This window comes from Hibiscus syriacus, unplaced genomic scaffold (genome assembly GCF_006381635.1).
Source record: "Hibiscus syriacus cultivar Baekdansim isolate YM2019G1 unplaced genomic scaffold, ASM638163v2 tig00112673_pilon, whole genome shotgun sequence".
Lineage (NCBI taxonomy): Eukaryota > Viridiplantae > Streptophyta > Magnoliopsida > Malvales > Malvaceae > Hibiscus > Hibiscus syriacus.
In genome coordinates, this window is record NW_024063379.1 from 450,277 (window position 1) to 477,084 (window position 26,808).

The 26,808-nt window shown below is 32.0% G+C and overlaps 1 protein-coding gene and 1 pseudogene across 1 annotated transcript; both read left to right on the plus strand.

Moving 5' to 3' along the window:
* The first annotated feature begins 7,984 nt into the window (after positions 1 to 7,984).
* Positions 7,985 to 10,209, plus strand: LOC120182497 (annotated as a pseudogene).
* A 12,186-nt stretch (positions 10,210 to 22,395) lies between these two features.
* On the plus strand, positions 22,396 to 23,105 carry LOC120182469 (protein LIGHT-DEPENDENT SHORT HYPOCOTYLS 4-like). Its single transcript, XM_039187441.1, has one exon. It carries the CDS (start codon positions 22,396 to 22,398, stop codon positions 23,029 to 23,031), a length of 636 nt encoding a protein of 211 aa, XP_039043372.1. The 3' UTR covers positions 23,032 to 23,105.
* The last annotated feature ends 3,703 nt before the right edge of the window (positions 23,106 to 26,808 follow it).

The window sequence follows — 26,808 nt, forward strand, 5'->3', positions numbered from 1 at the left end:
ATTTATAGAAAACTTTAGGGGAAATTGCACTTTAAATCTCCTAAGTTTGGCTTGTTTTGAAAAATGGTCATTTGCATGGACTATTTTCGTGGTTTACTCATTTCTGATGCATGTTATGTATTTTTGGTTTAGTTTCTATTTAGTCCCTTTACTTTTAAGCGTGTTTTTCATTCCAGTACCTTAATCTCTGTGTTCTTATTTATTTCGGTTTTGGCACTTAGGATTAATTATTTCTAATTTAGTCACTGATGTCATATCTCCTGTTTTATTTATTTTTGATTTTGACACTTTACTTTTTCTTATTTTATTTTAGTCACTTAAGTTTTTGTTATTTTAATTTAGTCACTTAAGTTTATGTTTTTGCTATTTTTTCCTTTAAATGTTTATTTTTGCTATTTAGTCCCTTAAGTCTCTTTTTTTTCTATTTTGATCCTTTACGTTTCTGTAATTACTATTTTAGGACTTTAAGTTTATGTTTTTTCTATTTAGTTCTTTAAGTTTCCGTTGTTGCCATTTTAATCTTTTAAATTACTGTTTGTGCTATTTTGGTTCTTGTAATTACCAAATACTATTTTTTTCCAGTTTGTAATATTTAGATGTTTTCATTTTATTCCCTTATTTATGTGCACATGGTATTTTTTATATGTGAAATTTATTTCGGTTTTGGCACTTAGGATTAATTTTCTAATTTAGTCACTGGTATATCTGTTTTATTTATTTTTGATTTTGACACTTTACTTTTTCTTATTTTATTTTAGTCACTTAAGTTTTTGTTATTTTATTTTAGCCACTTAAGTTTATGTTTTTGCTATTTTTTCCTTTAAATGTTTATTTTTGCTATTTAGTCCCTTAAGTCTCTTTTTTTTCTATTTTGATCCTTTACGTTTCTGTAATTACTATTTTAGGACTTTAAGTTTATGTTTTTTCTATTTAGTTCTTTAAGTTTCCGTTGTTGCCATTTTAATCTTTTAAATTACTGTTTGTGCTATTTTGGTTCTTGTAATTACCAAATACTATTTTTTTCCAGTTTGTAATATTTAGATGTTTTCATTTTATTCCCTTATTTATGTGCACATTGGTATTTTTTATATGTGAAAAATGATAAATTTTCATTGTGAGGGAAATATACGAAGACATCTCCCAAATACAAGGGAAAGTGCATTTTCGAGGATTTGTCTCATAAATGTTGTTTCATATTCGATAATTTTATTTGTTCCATGTTTATTTATTTCGATTATTTTTCACCACTTTTCACTATTATGTTGTTTTATTTTATCTTGATGAAATTTGTAAAATAACGTTTTTTGTGAGGGGAATCTATGGGAAAGTCTCCTAACTATAAAGGAAATGTTTTCTCGAGGATTGTTCACACTTATTTAAATAAAGTTAAACGAATATCATGATCATAATTTAAATATATTTTTGAGTTTGTAATTTCCAATATTTAAAAACATATAATCATTTAGGTACCAAAATATGGGTGTTGTGGGGGTGTTAATATTTCCTCATGCGTAACCGACTCTTGAATCCATTTAATCGAATCTTTGGTGACGCAGACCAACTTTTTTTCTTAAAAACAATTTTTATTAAAACTATTTTTTAAAAGACGTTTTTAGGTATTCGACCTACCTAACCCAAAGGTCGATGACGACTCTATCCAATTTAATTCAAAATCACCAATTTTTCTAAAATTAAAGTCATAATTGTTTTTAAAATAATAAATAATTGTTTTGTAAAAAATGGTTATGACATTTTCAAATCAAAACGATTTTAAAAACCAAAAGTTGGCATTGGTCTGGATGTTGGTATGGTTAACTTGGGAGGAAGAATTAGTTTATTGAAGCACATTCGACTTCTTGTGAACAAACTTTGCAAAATTGTTTGCTAAGAAGAAATTTAGATCGAAATCAGTTATTATTGAAACAACATAATCCGAGTCGGTAGCTTTTCGAACTTCAACGTTTTAAGATCTACAACATTGTTATTGCTTAGATCAACTCACAAACCGAAATTAAAGATTGCACTTGGATATTCGGAATACAAAGTATAGTCGCAACGATTTGTCCTTGTAGACAAGTATTCGACGTAAATCTTGAAGTAAAGATCTATTTCGATGATCCGAGGAATTTGAGGCAAAGCTGAAGTCTGAGGTTGTTTTTACCATAAGTTTTCATTATCTCAATTTATTTTATTTTATTTATTTGTTTATTTAATCTTTATCTCATTTTATTTCTTTAAACAATTTAAAAACTCTCCCATTTTATCTTTATCCTCATCTTATAATTATTATTTATTTATTTTATTATTTTATCTTTATCTTCCATTTTAAACGATTTATATTTAATTATTTATTTTATTCTTATCTTTTTATCTTTATTTGAAATTTTATCTTCATCTAAATCAAAATTCCACTAAATAAGAAACACCTGAGTCCCTGTGGATCGGCCCTACTTCTCTATTTTACTCTCACTTTTTTCTTATTAAGAAGTCGAAATTATTTTGATAGCAAAACGACAGTTATCAATAATAAAAAATTTAAAAGTAAAATTTAAAAATACCTAATGATAAAAAAATATTTATTAAATAATCACTTTAATTCTCTCTTTTTTTTAAAAATATTTTAGTTTTAATATTTTATTTTAGAGTAAAATGTCATTCAATGTGTAAAAATTATTAGTCAACAAACAATTAAGATTTTATAATATGGGTTCTTTTATCCTAAAATAAAACAATATAAATCAAAATACTAAAAGAACAACTAAAATGATTATTTAATAAAAAATGCTGAAGTTTTTAATACTCTAAAGTGAAATATATGAACAATAATGTTAAAAAATATTCAATGAAATATTAGAGATATTTTAACAATATACTAATTAAAAAGAGTTAACTACAAGTTTAGTACCTAAACTATAATTTTTGTTCCGTTTTGGAACCCAAACTTTATTTTTTTCAAAAATATACCTAACATTTAGTTTAAGTTTCAATTTGAAATCCGGTTGTTAAAAAATTAACAGAACTACTGACGTGACATTTCCCCCGATTATGACGTGATATTATCTTATGATGACACATCAACGTCACCATTAAGTTTTTAACAACGAATTACCAAAATGAAATTTAAACTAAATATTAGGTATTTTTAAAAAAGATAAAAATTTAGATACTAAAACAAAATAAAAATAATAGTTTAAGTATTAAACTTAGAGTTTACCTTAAAAAAATCCAAGCTTGAGAGTTTAGTGAGCGCTTGCTTTAACTTCTCCTTGTTTTATCTAATCATTTGATTAAAAACAAAATCAATTCTTAATCTTAATTAAATTCAAGTCTTTGCTAGAAGTGTAAATCAGTCGAGTCAAATTTTGTTGAGTTCGACTCGACTCGATTCAAAAACTCTAAACTGGAGCTTGACTCCACTCGAAAGCTCGCGAGCTTAAAATTTCAAGCTCGAATTGAACTCAAGACCATGAATTTAAGTTCGAAAAAGCTTGAAATAAAAAAATAATCTTAAACTTAACTCGATTGAAGCTCAAACTTGAACTCGAACTTGAACTTTAAGTACATGAAAACCTTATACTGTATTTTTTTTAAAAAAAAATCAGCACATAAATGTTTATATTATTAATAATTTTTTTAAAAAAAATAAAATTTTAATATATTATTATTTTCGAGTTGCTTGTAAACTTTTTGAGTCGAGTATTAAATAACTCGTTTCGACTTGTTAAAAATTTGAGTCGAGTCCAAACTCGAATTATATATTTATCAAATTTTGACAAAATTAAACTCGAATAGCTCAAATCTACCTCGGCTCATTTACTTAGTCTCCGCCACTCTTAATTAATTGTCTACTCAATAAGACGTAACCCAACAAATCTTAAACAAAAAAGGGACCACCCAATTTACCTGGTTAGTTCTGGTGTACGACATCCTAATATAAGGTTAAGGAAATACACCATCGGAAATGCTAATTTTTTTAACATTTTCAGTAGAGCACTATCTAAAATGTAATTTTTTTTACCAAAAATATTAATTTCCTTACCTAAAATGAATATTTCGGATATTAACATTTCCATTTTTACCTTCTCTTCAATTTTATTTCATCAGGGTTTTTTTTTTTGGCAGCTCTCTCCCTCTTCAAGTTGAGAGCTCGAGTGCTTAAAGGTTAAGATTCAATCATATTTCCATTGAAGGTTTTGTTGTTTTAACCATTACTCGATGACCATCAAGATCTGTGCTTTTCATTGTTTTACCTGCGTAAGAAAGAGGTATGTTTTCATTTTCAATGTTAAATATGAAGCTTAAATGAGAATTTCTCAGTAAGATTTCCATTTTGTTGGGATTTCTTCATTATGGAAACTGTTTTTATTTTTGAATTGGATTTAAACACTGGGAAAATAGTCCTGCTTTCATGTGAATTTTTCTTGTGTTTTTGTTAGTTCACAAGTGTGAGCTGTGGGGCAGTATTTGAATTATATTTCTACTTGAAGTTAAGGGGAATGTCTTGATCTCATTGTAGCTCTTTTAAACATAGCTTTTGATGTTGTTGGACTAACAATTTCTTATTCTTCAGCAACTAAATGAAGGGTGAAAAGTTATTTATCATTTGAAAGTTTAAGAATTCTTCATCTGTGTTCTATTAAGAAACAATGGAGGTGTGCGTACTACACTTCACTTTTATCATGAAAATGTTTTCATAACAAACTTTGGTAGCTACTATTATTGAAGTTAAAAGCCATTTTCAATTACCAAGCTACTATTATTTCCTGAAGATGTGTAGATCTGATCTTTTGTTTGGTTTTGTTTTATTTTATATTATTTTAATGTTGCAAAGTTAGTCAAATGTTTCCTAAGACTCTATGGGAAAAAAGTCAACATGGAAAATGCATGAATATATACACATATATAGTATAATTGATGTGTGTTCTTTCTATAGGAAATAGTCAAACTCAAAAGCATATTGTTTATTCTAACTTTTTAAAATTATTTTATATATTTAAATTGGAAAAAAAGGGCCAAGATCCATGGAATTGGCAAACTAATGATTTTCAAAGCAGTGCATGTGTTTGATCTTTTATCTTTTGATTTAATTGAGTGGGGCAGTCTTGGATTATGGGACAAAGCCAACAAAACCAAAGATGCAAACTTGAGCTTTTTCAAGGGCACACTTGCACTTATGAGCAGATGTTGCCTGATCAGTTTTATAATATTTCCAATTATATATATTCTGATATGGTCCTTTAAATACAGGTCAGATGGACACAACCTCTGTGAGATGTCTTGTAAACAGTATATCTCGATTGATTCATCTGGTATCATGCCAGCATATAAAAATTGTTCCTGTTGAAAAGGACTATAGGAATATGTTGGTTGTGTTGAAACTTTTGAAACCGCTGCTTGATGATGTAATTGATGGAGAGATACATTTAGATGATTGATTTTTTTAAATAATTAAATATCTCTTATCTTTTCTAATTATATGTAATTTGGATTAATAGACTTCCTTTTTATTTAGTCGAATTAAATTATTTTAATCTTACCCCACCATAACCTGCAGCACCCATACCCTACATCATCCATCCCCTGCAACACAACAAAACCAAATTCAAAGCAATGTCAGAATTTTTTTAATACATATTGTAATGGGTTATAAAACCCGATTGAAATGTAACACAAAAAGGGAATTCAGATCAGCAATAAAAAAACATATTTAAAGAAAAAAATCAGTTTTTTTATTCGATATATATATATATATACACATATTTTTGCAATAAAAACAAACAAACGAAAAAAAGGTGAGTTCTTACCCATTTGGTCGGATCTTCGCCGGCGATTGGTACCTCTTTTCCAAGATCCGAACGGTGTGAAGCTGCTCAAGGTCACCACCAACAGCATACTGAAAAATAAAGATGATTAGACGGAGGACGGCGGCAGATCGAGGAGAAGAAAACTTAACAGTTTTCGGCCTTTTTGCAACGAGCGGTGCCGATTCTCGTGAAACCGATGCCTGATCGGAGACGGGGAGGCCGAGGCGGACCTCCAGGTGTAATTTGGTGGCCATCGGCCACCGACAACGGTGGCAACGCAACGACAAACAGAGGCGACTGACCCGACGGCCGACGAAGGTACCTCACTGTTTGCTCACATGTTTTCTAAAGAGAGGAGAGACCCTCTCTCTCTAAAATCAAATTTAAATAGAAAAATGAAAAAAAAGAAAGAAAAAGAAAAGATTATATTTATAGAAATTTTTAAGAGGAAATTAAACTTTAAATCCCCCTAAGTTTGGCGTGTTTTGTAAAATGGTCACCTGAAGGGACCGTTTTTGTAGTTTACCCATTTATGATGCATGTAATGTATTTTTGGTTTAATTTTCATTTAGTCCCTGTAATGTAGGCGCATATTTACACTTTAGTCACCTGATATCTTTGTTTTTATTTATTTCGAATTTGAGCTTATCAATTTTATTGATTTATATTATAGTCATTTATTTATATTCCAGTTATTTTAATTTTGATTTGTTTTTTTTGTTTGCTTATATATTGGTCATTTATTTATAGTTTATTTGTTTTGACTTTGATGTATTAATTTTGTTTTGTTTCTATTTTGGTCATATTTACATTTTATTTTATTTTAACATTGATATGCTATTTTTTATTTATTTATGTTTTGGTCATTTGTTATATTTTATTGTAATATGTTGTTTGGTTTGTTCACAATTTTGTCATTTATTTATGTTTTGTCTAATTTTAATTTTTGATATGTTGTTTTTGTTTGATTATATTGTGGTCACTGTTTAATTATAATTTGGTTACTATTTTTATTTCTTTTTATTTTTGTCCTTTATTTTTGGATACTTTAAATTTAGTACTTTAATTATTACTCTTTATTTCTGTTCATTTCATTTTAGTCCTATAAATATATATGAAAGCCTCATACGCATAACTCAACTGATTTCATAATTGGATTAAAGATAATATATATTTATTTTAAAATATTAAAAAATGACCGTCTTAAAGTAATTAGATATCATATTTTGATATTTTAAAATAAATAGATACCCTACTAGAAAAAACCTAAAGAATCGAGTATGCTTAAATTAAATCAAGTTTGAAGGGAAAAGACAATATTCGCTTATTTAAACTTATCGAGACAATTCGCCTAATTTTATTAGGGATTATGTCTCGATATTTTTAAATAATTAAACATCCCTTATCTTTTCTAATCATATGTAATTTGGATTAATTGGTTTTTTATTTGGTCGAATAAAATAATTTTAATCTCGAATTTTTGGGAGAAATTATTATATTCTTTTATTTCAGTTGGAAAGAGAAATATTCATCCTAAAGTATTTTAGGGATTATTTTCTCTTCGATTGGAAATATTGGAATATTTTCTATTTCTCCTTAGAATTTTCCGTTAAATAAAAATCACATGTTTGAATTTGGAATAATGGGATCGTAATTTAAATTTATATTCTAATTCTTAGATTTCCACTATTAGAGAATTTATAATCGACGGGGTATCAATTTTGGGAGTTGTGAGGGTGCTTATCCTTCTCCACATGTAATCGATCCCCGAACCCTTTTTTATTTCAAAAAAGAATGAATCTCTGGTTACACGTAAACTGATTTATCTTTTAAAATTATGTTTTCTTAAAAACTCTTTTAAAAGAAAATTTTTAGGTATTCAACCCACCTAACCCAAAAGGTCAATGGCGACTCCAAAATATTTCAAAACCTTTTCAAAGAAAAACTCCAAGTCGTACCAATTATTTTTCCGCCCAGTCGAAAAACGATGTCGTAAAAGTTCAAGTTTGATATTTTCTGAATACATTTTCCGTTGGTGTAATGATCCCCAAGGAAGAATAAAAGAAGTGCTAGAAAATAAGGATTTCCTTTCTAGTTGATTTGTCTATGTTTACTATAGATTGCTAGAAAATCTGTATCTTGCAAATGTAGCATAGTCAAATTTATATATTTTTTAAATCATGCAGGTTCTCCAGAGTGAACCTTTCTTGACAAAAAATGCAAAGCTCTTCACTTCAGATATGTCACATATTATATAGATTGTTGCAGTCATCACCATCCACTTCAAGTATAACCATTGTACAGGTATGAACAAATTAAAATATGTTCATTTTATGTGTTGATGACAAAAATGCTATTCACTTTCTCCCCCCTCCCCCCCTACAAATGTCATCTTCGTTTACGAAACTATTAACGGCATCTGGATGGCAAGCTCTGAATGTTGAGTTAGCTTTGAGTAGTGAGACTAATTGAAGTTCAACTGTTTCAGCACTGTATGCGGGAAATCAAATGCTTGAAGCAGGAGAGATCATCAAAAAGTATAGGAGAGGCTTTGGTAAGTAAAAAGGATGATTCTGTTCCCTGCACCGATAATCTGATAAATGTTATGAGATCACTGAACTTGATGTCAAACCGCGAATTGCTAAAAGAAACTATGGCCGTGGCAAAAGAAAGAATGGATGCGCAAGTCGAAATTGCGAAAGGGAAAATAGATCAAATCAATCAGATTATGGATTTCATCTCCCATATACGTGATTATTTGCTTAAGATGGATCACTTTTAACCCACAAGTGGCATTTTGATACCTCCACGCTTCCTTTGCCCACTGTCGTTGGAACTTATGCCGGATCCTGTGTTTATGGCTTCTGGGCAAACATATGAAAGGGCTTCCATCCAAAAGTGGCTTGATAGTGGACTAACCATTTGCCCGAAGACCCGCCAACCACTTGCACATAAAAATCTCATTCCAAATTACACAGTCAAAGAAATGGTATCAAGTTGGTGTGAGGAAAACAACTTGCAACATTTCAACCGTACTGTGCATGTTAAACTTGCTTCGGTCTCTTCTTCAAATCATATATCTTCTCAAGATTTAAACCAAACTGATAGTTTTCGTTGCTTTGCAAACAGTTGTAGTTCCACATCAAGGTCTTATCTTGAAGTTGGAAATGGTTTAGAGAAGCAGAAGAGTGACATCACTAATAGATTTAATGGAGGATGCAGTGGATGCCAGAGGAGGGAGATTGACAAGTATGACCACCAATCTCCTGATCCGTCATATATTCACAATACGACTGAACCAGCCTCGAGTGAAATTTACAGTGTTGATTCCACTTCTGCTTCTAATGACTTGTCAATGAGGTCAAAGAACCTTGAAATGAATGACTTAGCTGCAATTCCATCTGAGGGCCTTGGCACTTTTTCTCCAACTAAAGAAGCTGAAATTTCTCCCTGGATAATGGGAAAGCAGTTGCAGGTCTCCGAAACAAAAATAGAAGAGGCACCCAATGGAAACCATAATTATAACAGAGCATACTCAAGTGCATTTTTTGGGTCAGGGTGTGATGATTTGACCACTGGTTCCCATGTGAAGAAACTAGTAGACAACCTTCAAAGCCTATCAAATGAAGTCCAAACTACAGCTGCTGAAGAACTGCGCCTTCTTGCAAAGCACAACATGGAAAATCGTATAATCATATTCCGCCGTGGTGCGATGCACCATTAGTTTCTCTATTACACTCGAAGGTAAAGATAACTCAAGAGCATGCTGTCACAGCCCTTTTAAATCTTTCGATTAACAAAGATAATAAGGCCATGATTGCAAAATCTGGAGCAATAGAGCCACTTATTCATGTTCTAAAGTCTAGAAATGATGGAGCCAAGGAAAATTCTGCTGCGGCATTGTTCAGTCTTTCTGTCTTGGAAGAGTGCAAGGCAAGGATTGGACGTTCTGGTGCTGTCAAAGCCTTGGTAAATCTTCTGTGTGCAGGAACGTTGAGAGGAAAAAAAAGATGCTGTTACTGCTTTGTTTAACTTATCAATCTTTCATGAAAATAAGGCTCGTATAGTTCAAGCAGGCGCAGTAAAATACATGGTCGATTTAATGGATCCTGATTGTGGGATGGTTGACAAGGCAGTTGCTCTTCTCTCGAACCTGTCAACAATTGGCGAAGGGCGTTTAGCAATTGTACACGAAGGTGCTATCCCGGTAATAGTTGAAGTTGTTGAATCTGGATCACGTAGGGGTAAGGAAAACGCTGCCTCTATATTACTGCAACTATACCTCAATAGTTCCAAGTTCTGTACCCTGGTTTTTCAAGAAGGTGCTGTGCCACCCCTTGTCGCATTGTCTCAGACTGGCACCCTTAGAGCTCCTTGTCGCATTGTCTCAGACTGGCACCCCTAGAGCTAAGGAAAAGGTATGCTTAGTTTTTTCCTCTTTTACTGCTATGGTGCATGCATTATCTTCCCCTGATCTCATTAAACCTTGGTAATTGCTTATCAAATTACATTTTTTATTACTGTTTAATCTAAAGTAAATTTTCTTGATGCACAAGTGAATGTACATGATATGTTTTTTTTTTATACTTTTGCAGGCTCAACAGCTTCTCGGTCACTTCCGTAATCAAAGAGAAGGTGCGACGGGGAAGGGAAAGACATGAAAACTGTCATATTTTTCTTTTCTGAATTTTTGGTATCTTTGACATATACGTTTTACCTCAATTGGTCCTTTTGAATCTCTTTTCATACATTCTTTAGCTCTCCAGCTATATGCATTAGCATTGTGAACTCTATTCTTTGTTTCCTTTTGACCCCTTTATTAAAGGTGGTTAGAGGGTTGGGAAATAGGGGCAAGCTATCCCAGGAGGTGCCGGTATGTCGATAATTTGCGGCGTAATTTTCCTCAGAACGTAGCTTGCCATAGTATATGTTTTAGTCTATGTAATAAGAAATTTGTTCCTTGGTTTTGTGGATATATTGTATATATGCCATAAACTCCTGTAATCTGCTATAGGATATTGTTAAAACGTAGTATTTTGTTATCAAATATAAGCCAACAGGAGACAAAACTAAACAATGTACACAACGGTTCATGCTTTTGACTGCTGTTCTGATATGATAATACGTTATTTTTCCTAGTTTTGTCACCTGGAACTTGTAGCATGACCCAACACTCCTATTGGTACGGTTGTTTTTGGAGAAAAAGAAAGTACCCAAGACAGCCCTGGTCCACTGATGTTATGTATGGTCCCTAATTACTCAGCACTTTTCATTTTGGCTAGGATAATACTTCTCACTGGCCAGATTCAGGGAAGAACTTAGTGATAGAGTTTGGGGGCCAACTTAAAACTTTAAAAAATTCGGAAGTTTAAATTAAAATTTAAAAAAAAATTGAAGGGTTTAGTTTATATTTTTTTCCCAAAAAAAAAGGTCTAACTAAAATTTTTAAAAATTTTGATAAGCTTGATGAGAATTTTTAAAAATTATGAGAGATGTTCGATTAGAAACATTAAAAAATTTTAAAGTTTAATATAAATTTCTAAAAATTTTGAGGGAGAACTTTTTTTTAAAAGTCTAAACTATAATTTTTTTAAATTTTGGGGGCCATGACCCTAATAGTCCCTCTTGTTTCGCCACTGGCCAAATTCCTTCAGTTCTGGTTCTTAAACATTTTATGAATGTCTGATTTAATCCACTAATCTTTCCATGAGTGTAAAGAAATGTCCTCTATAGTAATGGATACTGCTTTATTCATACTCATAATTCGCATGTGAGTAGGAATGGACATGTGATTTGATGTCAGGGCACAAACTTTGAAAGTTATATTAGAAATTTAACGAGAATAAAATTACAAAATCTCAAGAGAGATAAAATTAGATCATCAATAGAAAATAAAAAAATACTTACACTATATAAAAATTAAAATTTCAAAGGAATACGACTGCAGTCCAAACCCATCAATTTTTAACTATTTCAGGGGCCAAAAATAAATGACCACATACTATTAAGGGGCCAAAAATAAATGACCTATTTTTAGCAAACCAAGAATTTGGTGCCTTCCCCTCTCATCCCTTATATATAGCAACAAGTAATTAGATAACAAAGTTCGTGTGCAGAAATAATATAGATTTCTGGATTCTCTTAGGAAGAAAAAAGGAAAAATAATATATAGATTTTGGAACGGAAATATTTTAAAGATGGATTTAACCATAATATAAAATTATATTGGATTCCTTAAATATCATTCATGATTAAAATGTTGACACTGTAATTGAAAAAAATAAGTTGAGAATGCCGTTCTTATAATAAGCCTTTGTAGTATTTTATCTAGATTAGTTAACCAATGAGTCAAATATCAATAATTACCAAAAGAAATAAAACTATACAATTTTTTCTTCGTATTTTCATATTTTTATTCGATATTTTAACAATTCAACGAATGAATTTATCAGCAATAGTTTCTTTGTCACATGTGTCGCACGTGCATTTGTCCACAACCAGGAGTCAAGGCTTGAGACCCATGCAAACTTAAGCACTCGAAGAATTTCGTGCAACGCATTGAAACCAAAAGGCCCACCAAAGTTGAATTGTGCTTCTTGACATCCAAAAAGATTCATCAAGTGATCTAATGCATCAAGTAAATAGTAACCTAATCGTATTAGGATTCAATGATAAAGATAGATTTTTTATTGTATTAGGACTTTGCTTACAAATATGTTTTATAATCCTAGTCGAGGGAGTAAATAAAGTTTATAGACATCATCAATAGTACGAGAACTCGAGTATAAATAGAGGTTCTCTCTACCTCAACTGTTATGATTGATTTACGAGCAAATAAGATAAATCGGAGCATTGGCTCAAAACTCTCTTTTGTTGTCTTTTTCTTTATAACCTTTCTCTTATTCTACTTCCACCTTACAATGTGTTGTCTTTTCCAAGTCGTTTAAGTGAGTTTTAGGCCTTATTTATCTAGGTTGAAGTCTGAGGCACCCAACTTATGCTTTAGTGCCTAAGGTCGTTTTATTTGCTAGATCCGACTTTATCCCTTGACAAGTGATATCAAAGGCAAGTTTGTCAGTGAAGTTGATTTTCGATGGCACACAAATGAAGCAAGGTTGTTGCTAATCCCACTCGAAATGTCTACAAAAGATATGGAGGATATCCTTGATACACATTGATGAGCTAGACTCCAAGGGAGATGTTCTCAAAGAGACCATACATTATGTACTCAATCTAAGAGAGTGATGCTTTTGAAGCTGAGAAATTAGTCCTTAGAAAATAGGTACAATAACTAAAGGAAAAATTACTTTTGTGCAAGGCATCCATGAATAGTGGAATCTTAGTTGTTTCACACAAGCCCAAAGTGGATGCCCTTAGACTGGAAGAGTTCAAAGGGATTAGATCCGCACCGGATATGCAAAACTTTTTATGAGACATGGAGTAATATTTTTGAATTGTGGGCATCGAAGATGATATAATCCAGACTAGTTCTAACTTTCTCCATTACTTGATCACACCATAGACGTTCTTCAAAATTGATTCTAAGGGAGTTCTTCCTTACTTTATCATTTACTATCTTCTATATGCATCATTTAATGTTATAAGCATGCTTTTGCACTTTATACTATGCTTGAATAATCATATGTTATCATTCACTTGCATATTATATGATTTTCATGCATAACATATGTTTCCACATCTTTACCTAGTTTTATATTATGTTTTACATATGTTTTAGATTCATTTATTATGTTTGCATATCATGTACATGTCATGGCATCATGTATTCATTCGTTCATTAGCTCATGTCATGTTACTTTAGCTCATGTTATGTTTACATTAACTCACTAGCTTTGCATCCATATTTCTTTAGCTCATTTGCATGTATGCATCTCTTTTCTAGCTCATATATGTTTTCTTAAATCTCAAGAACGTCATATGCCTTCTATCTAGCTCATATACATGTTATCTTAGCTTCTAGATGATCATTCATAGCTCATATCACTCAAACACCTCACGGTAGCATGCATTTTACCTTAATTGAGCTCACACATCTCTTACTAGATTTGTTTGTTGATTCCTATAGGTTAAGCACAAAGCAAGGCACATTATGGAAGTTTGGTTAGCTAAAATGACAAGCATATCAGCTCACACTAGCTCATGAACGTAATGACATCTCATTTCATCACTTAAAGAGCTTCAACTTAGCTAGAGGAGCTAGCATGTAGCTAAACCTAGCTGGAGAGGAGCTTTGGACCAAGTTGCTGAAAAGTGGATTAAAGGTAGCTGGAAATAGTTGGGAGAGTAGCTGAGGTGTTGAGAAGACCAAAGCTAACTAGCTTGAGTTCATCAAGCAATAGCTAACCTAGTTAGCTACCAAGACACTCACCTAGCTTACTTTAAAGGTTGTTTATCTCTAGGCTGCCTATGGACTTCAAGACATCATTCTATGGTCGCAACCTTACCAAAGCATTTCATGAAGACCCATGTGCGTTCAAGAAGGCTTCCATGTGCATCATTCAAGCATGTGCACTCCATGTGACATCATATAGGCGCCAAAACACCAAGGGGTGCTTCCTATTTGGCCAAAGACTTTTCCCTCTTCATTTATGGAACCAAACAGCATCCAAATGCATTCAAAACACTCTCTTGGCCGAATCAACACTTCACCATTCGGCCTAAGGCATGAATATTCATCAAAAGTCATGAAACTTCATCAAAAACATGCATTTCAAGGGCTGTTCACACTTAGCCGAATTGGTTCAATGCTTTTAGGCTTAAAGAACATCATTTATCATTAAAACATAATGTATCATAAGGACACCACTTAGCCGAACCATTACATGGTTATTCAACCATGTCCTTAATTTGATTTTCTATAAATTACCAATGCCTTGCCATTTGTAAGGCATAACCTTTTTAATATCAAAACTTTGTGAGTTTAATCCCTCTTAAAGTTCTTAGGGAACTTTATCAACTTATCAAGCTTTGCTTGCGGTGTCACCCTTCTTCTTTTTCATAGATACTTGTGGTTCCTATCTCCATTATAGATAGTGGATCTAAGTCCAATTCTACCATCCCTTAAGGAAGCATATGTATAAAGTTTGGGTCTATGTTCTTTAACATAGGTTCTTCTTTAAGCCTTCTTTAAGATACTACCATCACCATTTCTTTCTCTCCTTCACCCCAACCATCATCATTAAAAAAAACCCATCCATACTTCCATTCTTTGTTTCTACTTTCATATTTCTAGCCCACCTATTCACCATTACATCTACTTACATTATAACCGTTTCTTTGACCCTATCTTGCATTGCAGGTTCCTTGCTTCCTTTCTAGATCCAACAGTCGAGTTGTTGTTGTTATCTACATTCAAAGAGGCGTGCCCCAACCTATATCAGGAGAAGATGTTAATAAGGTAAATATTTATAGTATTTATTTAATCGGTATTGCATTATTATGGTGGTGTCGTAGACACTTCCATCAGAAGCGTGGGGAACTTCAATTAGAACCTAGAAATAATTCCAAGCGAAGTTTAAACAATGTTTTTATTTTCTGGGAATATACGAAAGATGAAGCCCGATCAAAGTTAATGCATCTTAAACATGATGGGTCAATCTGAGAGTATGTGCATCAATTAAACAAGCTCATGCTGCAAGTCCTAGACATGAGCTATAACGATGCTCTCTTTACCTTTATGAACATGAATGTCTTAAATATGATGGTTTGCAACATCAAAAAATATATTTAGACATCAAAATACACCTAACATGTACTAAATAACACCAAAACTTCACCTATAAGTCCCTTACGCATTCTCAAACCATTTCAACATTTTAAAAATTCTGTTAAGTCGTAATCAAACACTTTCCAATACTTAAAAGTATCTTCAACCTAATCACCCCTAAGGTAATCTAAGCATGCTAACATCCAACAAAACCTCTATAAAAAACCAATGTGCAATCAAAATAACGATCCTTAAGAAGCATTAAAAACCGTCAAATGACCAGCCAACGACAAATATTTAAGATATCATATGTTTACATACCACTAACATTCTCAAAAGATACAAAAGAAAAGTTGTTTACTCTGAATGCTTACGGTGACCTCTGAATTGGTGATGCAACTGCTTGAACTAGTCACGATCCCCTTAATTAACTTTCATGTGAAAGAAACATATACACGATTAGTCTCAAACTTAGTGAAGAAATAACGAAACATATAACAATATAATATAAATATGATAATCACAATAGTTAATAGGCTAGAGCACTAATATGATCACAATAATTCTTATAATTTGCTAACATGTTTAATCATCATGAATGAGTTAATTATCATTAAAATGTCCGAGTAACATAAAAGAGTTATTATAGGATATACAAGCCAATTACGGCAATAATGCCAATGAATCACGATATGCAACGTACCACGAAGAATGAAGTAACATACTTAGGATACGCTTTACGTTTAGAATGTGCTCCACCTTCGGCTTGATGAAAATAATTGTATCATCCGCAAATTGTAAGTGTGAGAATGACTGACTAGGGATGATATTTTCAATACCTTCGATATCACCATCTTTAATTGACTGATTGATTAACAAATGAAGGGCTTTGGTTACAAGTATAAAAAGGAACGGGGAGAGCGGATCCCCTTGAAGAAGACCTTTCCTCATCTGAAACTCCTTAGTCAAGAAACAGCTACAAGAATCCAATTATGCAAAAACAAAAGAAAATTAACGAAAGAAGAAAGACTTTTACCCAACAAGCCAAAAAAGGTCACTCATATTTTAAAAAAGAAAAACAGATGAGAGAAAAGCAAGTAGCATCATTTTATCGTAATTAACATCACTCAAGAAGTCAATGGAATTACACTGTACCACAAAAAAAAATATTCTTTGAATAATAAAGAAAAACTGACAAGAGAACATTAACATATATACTAGTTCTACACTTTATAGTTAGCAAGAAAGAAAAAGAGATTTAATTATCTAATTATATTTTCTTAAACTATACATAACATTGAATTTTATTTTTGTGTTATCTCTCGTTATATTTGATGGTTAATTTATCAAAAATATAATATAATATAATATAATATAATAGTAGTTTAAATTCATAACTTATAATTATATTAATTTAATCTTAATTTAAAATATGAATTCTTTAATTCTTAAAATTCTATCAATTTGATCCCTTTATATAATATATTGTTTTGCTAATAAATAATAAAATATTAGATCTGATTTTAAATCGGCGGGGCCTAATTTAGGTCTAGTTTTACATAAAATGTCAATTTAAGTCTTAATTTTACCTAATAAAATATCTATATAAGATTATGATCCACTTACAATATATATATTTTTAATTTTACGGTTGCTAGATTAAAAATCAAAGATTAAAATTAATTTTTTATTTTTTCTCAATAAATATCTGTTCAAATGGACCACAATGTTGATCCAATCAGTCAAATTACCATCCCTAATATCAATAACCAAAAATCTGTTAACTCCATCGTACAATTCGCAAATCACAATTTGCATAATTAATATAAAATTGTTCAGAAGAAATATAAAATTAAATAGAATTCCATTTTTATCAATGTCTTCCTTCTCTACCGCTGGGTCGCATCTTTTAATCCCTATGTATATCTTCCTCTTAACACATAAAGGAAATTCAATTTCAAACCGTCGTAAAAATCTTGCACCTTACATGGATAAAAATGATATAGAATGACCAGATTTCTTAAAAGTTTTCCTGTAAATATATAACAATTATAGCGAAAAATTACATATTTAATCTATCAACTATTCATGCTGTTATATTTTGATCATTTAATTATCTTTTTTCCCAAAATCATCATTAAGTTTTTTGTTTCATTTTGATCACTCAATTGGATTCGATTTTTTTTAAATTGTAATATATAGAGTTGATTTATGTCACTTATTTTTTTTACTCGACGTATAAATTGGTTTACAATAATGAATAGTATTAAGAGCAAGGGGGCATCTCCACACCTTCGAAATGTAGAATAGTATGCCAAATCAGACAAAATATAATGCATAGACATAGAGGGCAATGATCATTTTCTCGAAGTCTGGAATAGAATTCTCAGCCTTGGGAAAAAAGGAAAGAAGCCGATTCTTGTCAGAATGCATTGGCTTTGGAACCTGCTTGGTTTAGTTGTCGTGGGCTCGTCTCCTCATAAGCAGAAAATCAAGCTCCACGTGAAAGTGGAGCTTGCATTGCAGGTTGAGGTGGTGTTGCATCTCTGGTATGTTGCAATACCAAAAGCCTCCCCTTGTATCGGGATCCAATTCTGATTCTGGAACCTCAGCTTCTTCCGTAGCCGGGAAGCTTTGCAACAGGAGCCACTGGTTTAATCACGTGCTTCCTGAGGATGTTGCATGTTTGGAAATGATCCCATCCTTGTCTGAGCTGCTGGCAATGGAACTGAACTAGAAGAAGACATGGTGATGTGAAGAGAAGAAGCGAGGGTAGGTGAATATATCGTTTATGTTGCTGAAATATTTATGATATTATAATTTAATATTTAATATTTCTTTTATCAAAATTTCAAATACAAACAATGTTATTTATTATTAACGTTATAATATTATTTATTATTATAAATTAAAATTTATGTGTCAAGTAAAAAAAATTATGTGATATAAATGAGTTATTATGTATTATAAATGTTAAAAATAAATGTAATTCAATTGGGTAACTAAAATGGAACAAAAACTTAAGTTTAGTGATGATCTTGAAAGAAAAAAATAGTTGGATGACAAAAACATAATTGCATTAATAGTTGAGTGACTAAATATATAATTTACCTTTGTGTTTTTAATACAGTTAACAGGCAAATAAGATAACGATTTAAATTTTAAGGGGCAACTCAATAAAAAAATATATAATTTAAGGGGAATGGTGCATTTAAGCCTAAAAAATGACTTATGCAAAAATAAGTGCCCAAAGTATACCATATAAGTTAATTTTAGATGCATAAAGAATTTTTTGTTAAAATAAGGTGTCTAATATTTTCAATGTTACACTTTTAGGTATATGGACTGTAATGCTCATTAAATTCGAACGTTAAGTGGAACATTTCATGTTTATAAAATTTTAATTTTTTATTTAAATTAAAAACTTAAAAATATTTTCATTTTGAAAAAAACTTCCCAAAATTATAAAATTACGAATAATCTCTAAGATCATTAATTTTAATCCTCTTTATCCTCGTCGACTCCACAACGCTGTCGATCGAACTAACGCAGCCGACCAAAACTCCACTAAGTGGAAACCTGAAACCCCTTATTTCTTCCCTCTATATTGTTGCCAAAATTTCTAAATCTTAATATCCAAATCTCAAAATTTTAAAACCCAAAATTCCAAATGAATTGATAAATGTACTAGTGTTCATACACGGAAGAAAAATTTCATACATGAGGGTTAGGGTGACCCCATGCTACTGAACGGGGGTAAGGAGAGGTGAAATTAGTAGCAACGTCGCTGAAGACTACGTACAGGATTTGTTGGAAATTAAGTTTTTTTTTCTTTCTAAAAAATGTTTTTTATTTTCAAAATTTTTTAAAAAAAATATGTACGTACAAGATCTCTTAATGATTGAATTTAATAACCATCACAACGTATAACATCGAAAAATATTAAACACTTATTTTTAACGATTTTTTTAAATACTTAAAATTAACTTAGATATATTTTAGACATTTATTTTTTTACATTAAACCTAAAGATTTAAAAACAAGTGTACAATAAGTATAGAGAGACGACATCGACTGAGCAAACAATTGATGGCGACATTGGAAAATGGGCGTGGGGAAGATTGCGATTTAGAATAGGAAATTATAGATTTTATGTTGGATTAAATTTATAGAATTTTTAAATATTTAATATTTTTAAATTATTTCAAACGAGGATCAATTTAAGTTTCGAGGACTAAAATCATTGATATATTATGTCATATTATTATTTTCGTTAAGCCAGTCATCAAATCTAATGAAATATGACTAAAACAAAAATAAAATGTAACATTGAATATAATTTTGAAAAAAATAATACGTGACAAAATAAAAACACAAAAATATATGAATGATCAAATAAGTAGTTTATTTTAAATTTTATTATACTTAATTTTTTTTAAAATAATTAATAAAATCAGCTTAAGAAGAGTGATAAATGATTTTATAAAATTTTATTAGTTTCATGATTAATATTCCAAGTGATGATTTATAATTTTATTGCTTAAAACTTATAAAAAGTAAAAATATTATTGTAATAATGGGTAAACTACATGTTTAATACTTAAACTATCACTTTTGTTCTGTTTTAGTATCTAAACTTTCAATTTTTCAAAACCATACCTAAAATTTACTTTTTATTTCATTTCAGTATCCCGCCATTAAATATTTATGTACTAAAATGAAACAAAAAGTTAACAATGGGGGTACTAAAATGAAACAAAAAGTAAACATTAGGTATGATTTTGAATTTTTTTGAAAGTTCAAGTACTAAAACAGAACAAAAGTGATACTTTATGTACTAAACGTGTAGTTTACCTTAATATTTATGATGAGGTTGAGTTTATCTAGAACTTTGAGGTATCAAATTGAAATTTGTAAATTACACATGAGTTCTTTCAAAATCTTAGTTTGGTTTCATGCATGAATATAGGCAAATTGCCCCTATAGTAGATCCAATTTATCACTTTTGCCCTTATCGTACTTTCGCACCAATTTAGCCCTCGAATGATGCAATTAAACAACTTGAAAGGCTAAATTGATGTAAAATATGATATGATCGAAAATGACAAATTTGATATACTACAGAGGCAAAAGTGACCCTTAAACATGAATATACTTCAAATTTCAAATTCAATTGTGTATTATAATGTTTAATTGTAGTTGTATAGTAAATTTAGGTAAATAATATTATTTATATAATTAATTAAGGTAGTTGGAAATCTGTTAACTAAAATCGATACCCTTGAAGAGGATATACATTCTCATACTCATGATCTCCATAATCGACCAAAACCCATATTTTCCAACACCGTCATCAGAAATCCCCACCTTACACAATCGTAAGCCTTCAAAAAGTCTATCTTCAACACAACACCCCCTGCTTCCTTTCCACCGGTAGCCATCGTATGAATAATTTTATTTGTCACAAAAATTCCATCAAATATCTGCCTCCTTGATATAAAATCACATAGAATGTCACCAATAAGTTTTTCCAACACAACCCTCGACCTTCTAAACAAAATGACCGATCCAATCAAACTAATAGGCCTATGATCAGATGTTGGATTTTTGACCTTTTAAATTAGAGTGATAAACGACGTATTTATTCTTGAAGGTAGCTTGCTTAAGTTATGAAAAGAAGGAACTGTCATCCAAAGCTACAGAGTTCAAAAGAAAAAAATATTTCTTTACCTTAAATTTGATTTTACCCTTTGAGAAAAAAAAAAAAACCTTGTCTCCACCTCAATCTATTACTTCAAAATTAGTCCCAAAAATTCATTAAATTCTTTTCTATTATTTTGAAATATTTTAATCTTAACATTTTATTTAAGACGAAAAGGCTCATAACATTTAATAAAATTATCATTTTATTTTTTTATGAGATTTTGACACTCAATATTTTATTTTATGTTTAAAAGACTCATATTTTAAAATGTTAATAGTGTTTTAATTAATATTTTCATCTACAAAGAGAGTTATTTGTCACAAAGTGAAACGTTGGGGGTTAAAATATTCTAAAAAAATAGATGCCAAAATAATTATTTTAGTAAATGATGGAGCTATTTTTGGTATTATGTCATTTTTAATTAATCATTAATATCTAATTTATTGATTAATTGATTGAGATTGAATATTTTTTAAGACCTATTATAAAAATAACTTTTTAAATCTAATTTATTTCATTTACAAATGATAAAATTTAAACAATTAATCTTATTTAAAAAATATAATATCTCTTACTAACGTACCTACTCCAATAATCAAAGTTCTCAATACCCAAAGATGAGGCTGCTCCTATCTCTCTCTCTATCTCCCATCAATCTCATCAGTTCATCCACATATCTACCAATCACAAATCATTATAGAACTACTATATTTCAACTCCAAATTCTTCTTTCTCGAGCTACCTAATACTCCTCAAATATGGAAATTGAAATTCTGTGTGTTATAAATCATTAGTCGGCAAGCTCTTCTACCCTTCCTTGTTAAGCACTTGTACTTTTTATTTCTGGGTTTTCATATTGTCTGTGTTGTTTCATATCAACAGTGCCATCTGCCAGAAAAAAGTAGACTGAATTATATATACATAACCAAAAGTTTTTATTTCCTTGGCTTGTTTTTCAACGATTTCTTCTACTTCAGTAGGTCTTACTATGGTCACAGAGAAAGTTGTTTTTGTGAAGGGAAGGTGAAATCCTAGCTAGTTAAGACCGAGAGAAGATCAAATATATCACGGAAAAGACCAACACATCTTTTATATATATATATATATATATATTGTAGAAGACCTGTTAGAACTTACAAGACCGTGTCTGTTTTTGCTCCATGGATTCAGTTCGAGAAATTCATGATAGCTCCAACTGCGGAAACCCCGGACTCATCAACTTTAGCAACAACGGTGCTATTTCAGTTGCATCATCGTCCCCACCGTCGTCGTCTACCTCAACCTCAAGCCGCTACGAGAACCAAAAGCGCCGGGATTGGAACACCTTTGGCCAATACCTCAAGAATCATAGGCCCCCACTCTCTCTCTCCAGGTGCAGTGGAGCTCACGTCCTCGAATTCCTTCGCTACCTTGACCAATTCGGCAAAACAAAAGTCCACACTCAAATCTGCCCTTTCTATGGACTCCCGAATCCACCGGCCCCTTGCCCTTGTCCGCTCCGTCAAGCCTGGGGCAGCCTCGATGCTCTCATCGGCCGCCTCCGAGCTGCCTTTGAAGAAAATGGAGGAAAACCCGAAGCAAACCCATTCGGGGCACGAGCTGTGAGGCTTTATCTCCGTGAAGTTCGTGATATGCAGTCAAAAGCAAGAGGGATTAGCTATGAGAAGAAGAAGCGTAAGCGACTGCCTGCTCAACAGATCCCGGCTCTACCATTACCGCCGCCGCCGCCACCACCGCCAGGTGCAAGTTCAACTATATATATGCATCAACAAAGCAAAACCCCATATGAAAGCTAGCATTTTACTACATACTAGTAAAATGTTTCTCTCACTGGTTGCCTGCCTACATGCTTCATCAATATATGTGGTATTATTTTGAGACATTGGTATATTTTTAGGGTAACTCTACTTTTCCATCTTTGTGTTTGCTTCTAGCTACTACTTTTGAAGCAAACAATGTTGGTATCCTCATCAGTAGTGAACTATTAGTAGCAGTAATACTAAAAAAGAGAAGTCATTCAAGAAGTGATTGTACTGTAAGTTTAGCTGATTTGCTGCTGTAGTATTCTTGAAAAAATTATTGACTGAATTAGATATCGTCCAAATTGTTTATTAAGATAGTGTGAATGCTACCATAATCGAAAAGTTATTGAAATACAGTACGATCTTTTGAGGAAGACACCGGGAACATAATGTATCTTTTCTGTTTTTATGCCGTTGAACAAAGTTGAAAACATACTGTTGAACGCATTGTCTTTTCGACTTCCGACTGATTCTGTAATATTCACACTAGACCATAAAATAATTTTAATAATATCTTATTTCAACCAATAATTTTTTTTTACAACATGGGAGCAATTCAGCCCTGTAAGTTTGTTGTTTGTTGCTTAAATGGAACTGAGGGCATCTAATTGCCCAGTTTTTATGGATTTTGGTCTGAATATTTCGTCACTTTTAACCCCATTTTCTTCTTTTTAATGGGGAGTGTTGGAATTCCTTTCATTTTATTGCTGTTAAGAGCTGGAAAGAACTTTACAATGAAGATCAGTTCACGAGTCAGATTTAACTTCAGCTACAGTTAAATTGTTTTAATGGCTTTGTTATACAGATGCTGCTCAGTTTTCACACAGTACTAATCTCTCTCTCTCTCTCTTTTCCTCACTTCCTCTGAGCGGCACTTTAATTTTACTGCTTCGACCGTCCGGCAAATTTGACGAATAAAATCGTAGTACGAGGTGTTTGATAAATTATTTTTTCAAGTAAAAGTGAAATGAACAGTGAATAAGGAATTGTGTCAGGATCATTTGATGTTTCGAGAAGACGTTACGAAGACATGTTGTCTAAATAATTGCTCATATAGGATAATGTAGTAAAACAATCTCCCATATATTGTAATCATGGATTATTTTTTTAGATAGAGCATTTGTTACGGTGTCGGGAAAGATTACAGTGCGTTTTCTTTAGTTTCACCGGAGAAGATATATAGATTGTAGTGTGTCTTCTTTGATCTCGTCAGAAAAGACACATGGACTGTAGTGTGTCTTTATTTTTATTCTTGTACATGACAAATTTGAAGTCACATGGTCATCCTGACATTCTATCCCTTAACATTGTAACATTTATCCTAGTTCAAAAAATAATTTTTGGAGTGTTTTATTTTGAGGAATTTTTTTCAACATATTATCTGGACAAATTTTCCCATAACGACTTATAAATTGGTATGCTATTAAGGTTGATGTTTACATTACATACAACTTAAAAAAGACATGTTTTTTTGACGTCTTTCAAATACACCAAGTAATAATAATAATAATAAATTTCTATACGCTCTACTGTTAAAATATCACCATAGCTAAGTAACTAACTCACACAGAAACCTTGAATTACTGCTTTCATTCATTTGTAAAATCATACTTTCTACAGCAGTAGCACAAGGCTATTTATACAGCATATGATGAAATGAAAAAAGAGAGGGAAAGATTGTTAGGACGTTATAGGAAAGAGAGAGTTTGTTAAGAAAACTCTAACCACCTCACGCACAATACACATGCATGACTCATATTAATCTATGCATACATCATTCATATTATCATCATACACTAACATTCCCCTTACTACTTTACTCTGCACTTTTCTAAATCAGCATAAACACTAACATTCTCCCTGTAGCAGTAAACTTGTAAACTTCTCAGCCTGCACATTTGATTTGCACAACCAGCAGCTTCTGTCTGTGTTTTACAAACAAGGGAGCAGACAGTGGTTTCGTTAAAACGTCAGCAACCTGTTCAAATGCAGGAACTTCATGTACTTGTAACTTCCCTGCTGTAACCATTTCTCTAACAAAAAAGAGATCAAGCTCCACATGTTTAAACTTAGAATGCAAAACAGGATTGGCACAAACTGCAACTGCACTTGAATTGTCACACCATAGAGTAGGTTTACCATGAGAGACAATGTGCAATTCACTCAATAAAGATTCAAGCCATACCATTTCAGCAGCTGCACACACAACACTCTGATATTCTGCTTCAACTGTTGATCGGGCCACAACCTGTTGTTTTTGAGAACTCCATGAAACTAAGTTGCCCCCAAAATAAATGCAGAAACCAGAAGTGGAACGTCTATCATCCACATCTGCTCCCCAACTTGCATCAGCAAAGCCTGCCAAGGAAAGTCTAGAAGACCCCAAGAAACGTAGACCAAAGTCAATCGTTCCTTGTAAGTATCTTAAGATACGTTTCACAGCCTGAAAATGTGTGTCAAGAGGAGCTTGCATAAATTGACACACACGATTGACAGCAAAGGCGATATCTGGACGAGTGATAACAACATACTGTAGAGCTCCAACAATGCTGCGAAATTGAGTAACTTTCTCAATTGGATTTCCATCTTTAACTGAAAGTTTGCAGTTTGTAACCATAGGCGTAGGAAGGTCATTTGCGCTTTCAAATCCATTGCTTTGTAACAATTCATGAATGTACTTTTGTTGACATAAAACAACTCCTCCTGATTCATATTTGACTTCAATTCCTAAGAAGAAGTTTAGAGTTCCCAGATCTTTTAAGGCAAACTTTGCATGCAATTTATCAATAACAATCTGAACCTCACTCGGATTACTGCCAGTGAGGATTATATCATCAACATATACAAGTAGATACATTAAACACTTTTCACGCTTTCGAATAAAAAGAGAAGAATCAGACTTGGCTACCACAAAGCCTTCAGATTCTAAATAACTTCTCAAGCTATCAAACCACACACGTGGTGCCTGTTTTAAACCATATATGGCTTTATGCAACTTACAAACCAGTTTCTCATCACCAAATTCAAACCCAGAGGGCTGAGTCATGTATACTTCTTCTGTAAGCACTCCATTAAGAAAAGCATTATTGATGTCAACTTGCCTAAGTTGCCATCCTTTTGACAAAGCTAATGTCAATATGACACGTACAATTACTGGTTTAACAACAGTACTAAAAACTTCATGAAAGTCAATACCTGGTTGTTGAAGAAACCCCTTTGCTACCAACCTTGCTTTATATCGAGCAATTGAACCATCAACATTTCTTTTGATTCGAAACAACCACTTACAGTGCACTGCCCTTCTGTCACTTGGTAATGACACTAGAGACCATGTTTTATTTCTCAGCAAAGCCTCATACTCCTCTTGAACAACAACCTTCCAATGTGGACTAGCCAAAGCCTATTTAATGTTATGTGGTTCTTCATCAATCCATGATGTGACTTGAAAAATCTTTGGTTTTGAAATGCCACTCTTACTCCTTGTTTGCATTGGATGAATGTTCAATATCGAGCTACAATCAGCTCCCATATCTATCTGTGGCAGTGTTGTTTCAATTGGAACAGTAATGGAACTCGATTCTGCTGGAATAGCATCTTCACTATTAGTTGCATGAGCATTTTGACTTTCAGTCGCTCCTCCACTGTTTACTTCATGATTTGGCTTACTGTCAGCACCTTCTTCATCTTGCATATTATTCATAGATGAAGTAGTATCAACACATCCTTGTTGAGTTTGAACCTGTGGAGCAAAGACAATGGGTAATTCCCACA

Bases quoted from the DNA above. Each gene is read 5' to 3' on its own strand.
- LOC120182469 (XM_039187441.1), top strand. From the start codon at position 22,396: ATGGATTCAGTTCGAGAAATTCATGATAGCTCCAACTGCGGAAACCCC.